Consider the following 2500-nt stretch of genomic DNA (forward strand, 5'->3'; position numbering starts at 1 on the left):
ACCCCTCCGGTAAAGATATTCAGTTCAAGACGTCTGTACCCTTTTAAAAACATATATAATATACAGAATCAAAAAACAAGAAAGGTAGGTTGTTGGAACGTTTGTTATTGAGAAAACAATACATTCACAGATATTTCGACCGAACGGTCTTTTAAGTGAACAGACAAACAAATATTCACACACAACTTATCTTGATGGAATTCACTGTTCGCCCACTCGCCAGGAACCCGAGCGAATGAATGTTTTTGGATATATTATACTAGATGAATACCCGCTTCGCCGGGTAGCCGGTTTCGCCGGGAAGAAGTAGAGCCGAATACCCGGCTGCGCCGGGGACCCGGCTTTGCCGGGTGTACACCGGCTTCGCCGGCGCACGAAGGAAGGGAGATAAACGCGCAAAACACTGGAGAAGATAAGGAAGAGTTGTGGACAGTGACCTTCTAAAAATAGTAACGGGAATATGGATTGAGCGTTGTGAACAGTGACCTTCTAAAAATAGTAACGGGAATATGGATTGACGCCACACGAAGGAAGGGAGATAAACGCAAAACACTGGAGAAGATAAGGAAGAGTTACTGGGAATGGATCTGGGAAGATGAACAGAAAAACCAAAATCGGTTCAGCGCTGCGCGCTGAGAGCACGTGTTGAAAATTCTCATCTACCAGTTTGTGTCCGGGGTGTACCTGAATATGCCCACCAAATTTGAAGCAGATCCATCGAGAACTTTGGCCGTGCATCGCGAAGACACAGACAGACAGACAGACACTAGTCGTATATATGTTACAGGCAAGTTGGGAAACCAGGCATTTCCGGAAATGACTACCGAAAAGTAGTCATTTACGGAAATGACTGATTCACTCGGTCATTTCAGGAAATGCCTAAAGTTTAGCTGGATATTTTAGTCATTTCCAGTAATGACTGAAATTAGCTGTTAGGCATTTCCAGAAATGCCTGACACACAAACTCTTGATCAATCGAAACGCACGCACGCACGTGTACAATAAGAATGAAAAGGGTTATAAATATGTACCAGATTTTAATGTTATTATCTGTCAGATTAAAAGGTAGATAAAAGAATAATAACAAAATGAAATACTAAAATACACACATTTTCATGTAGATTTGAGTGTTAATTACTCTTCTGTTCATTTGTTTTTGCATGCCAGGCTTTAGTGGCATAATGCTTTACGTTCAGAGCATTTGCACTGTGCACTTTAGGAATGGAAATGGTTATAAATATGTGCAAGAATTTAAAATGTAGATAAAATGTAGAGCAATGAATAAAACACACACACACCAACACACACACACACACACACACACACACATACACCAACACACACACACACACACACACACACACACACACACACATACACACATAGTTTGAGTACCAGGCATTCTTCTGTTCATTTGTTTTTGCATGTCAGGCTTTGGTGGCAACGACTGTTGCAGAGTACTTTACGTTTGAAGCATTTACACCTATTTGTTTGACACTTTTTCCCCCCAGAGCAGTTGCATTTGGTAAAGCCCTGTCCTCCACTCAAGGAATTTTGAACAACTGCCTCGCGGACACTGACCTGTTTGTCACATTTTACATCTTGCTCTGTCAAGAGTTTCTGTGCGCAGAGTTCAAATTCATTTCTAGTGAAAGATCCTTTCAGTACCCCGCTTCTTGTTGCAATTTTATACAGGTCGTTTTCAGTCTTGTGCAGAATAATTCCCAGAATGTTTCTGGGATCTCCTCGACCCCTGTCGACCAGGGGAACGGGCACTGCCACGTTGTCTCCAGGTTGTCCCGGGCATAGCTCTATTCTGCTACGCTTTATCATTCGCTCTGCCTGCCCCTTCTGGCATTCTCGGCTGGCCTCCCGTTGACGATTGATACTTAGTTGCCGTTTGTTGAGCAAGCGAAGTTCATTATTTTCAGTATGCAGGACTCCTTCGCCACCATTTGATAGTTCCTGTAGAATGGCAGTGGCAGTGGCATCAGTCATTGACGGTTCACCTTGGACTGTTTCGACGACTCCTTCCCCACCATTTGATAGTTCATGTAGAATGGCAGTGGCAGTGGCATCAGTCATTGACGGTTCACATTGGACTGTTTCGACGACTCCTTCACCACCATTTGATAGTTCTTCCTGTAGAATGGCAGTGACATTAGTCATTGTCAGTTCATCTTGGACTATTTCGAATGCTCTGTCGATGACTGCTGCATCACCATTTGAAAGTTCCTGTAGAGTGGCACCAGCACTGGTTGATTCTTCATGGACCTGCACAGAGACACTTGTTATATTGATGTCCAAATCTGAACCTGCTGACTCCGGATTGCTTGCGTTATCAGCATTACTTGACCAGCCTACTCTTTCTCGAAGGTCCTCTTCTGTTTGCATTTCATCAATCAGGGCCTCTGGCAGCCACGTGGAAGACAGCCCAACTCTGGGCTCGACGCCAAACATGGCTCTGTACGGGGATCTTTTCAATCCTGAATGGTAGGCT

At 43.9% G+C, this 2500-nt stretch overlaps 1 protein-coding gene across 1 annotated transcript in view; it reads right to left on the reverse strand.

Moving 5' to 3' along the window:
- Positions 1-774: 774 nt before the first annotated feature.
- The window catches only part of LOC138959271 (KRAB-A domain-containing protein 2-like), a 4176-nt gene continuing 2450 nt past the window's right edge, over positions 775-2500 (reverse strand). Inside the window, exon 2 of the mRNA XM_070330676.1 lies at positions 775-2500. This exon is cut by the window's right edge and continues 711 nt beyond it. Within this exon, the coding sequence (XP_070186777.1) occupies positions 1411-2500 (1090 nt within the window). The 3' untranslated portion in view covers positions 775-1410.

Source organism: Littorina saxatilis, linkage group LG2 (assembly GCF_037325665.1).
Source record: "Littorina saxatilis isolate snail1 linkage group LG2, US_GU_Lsax_2.0, whole genome shotgun sequence".
Classification (NCBI taxonomy): domain Eukaryota; kingdom Metazoa; phylum Mollusca; class Gastropoda; order Littorinimorpha; family Littorinidae; genus Littorina; species Littorina saxatilis.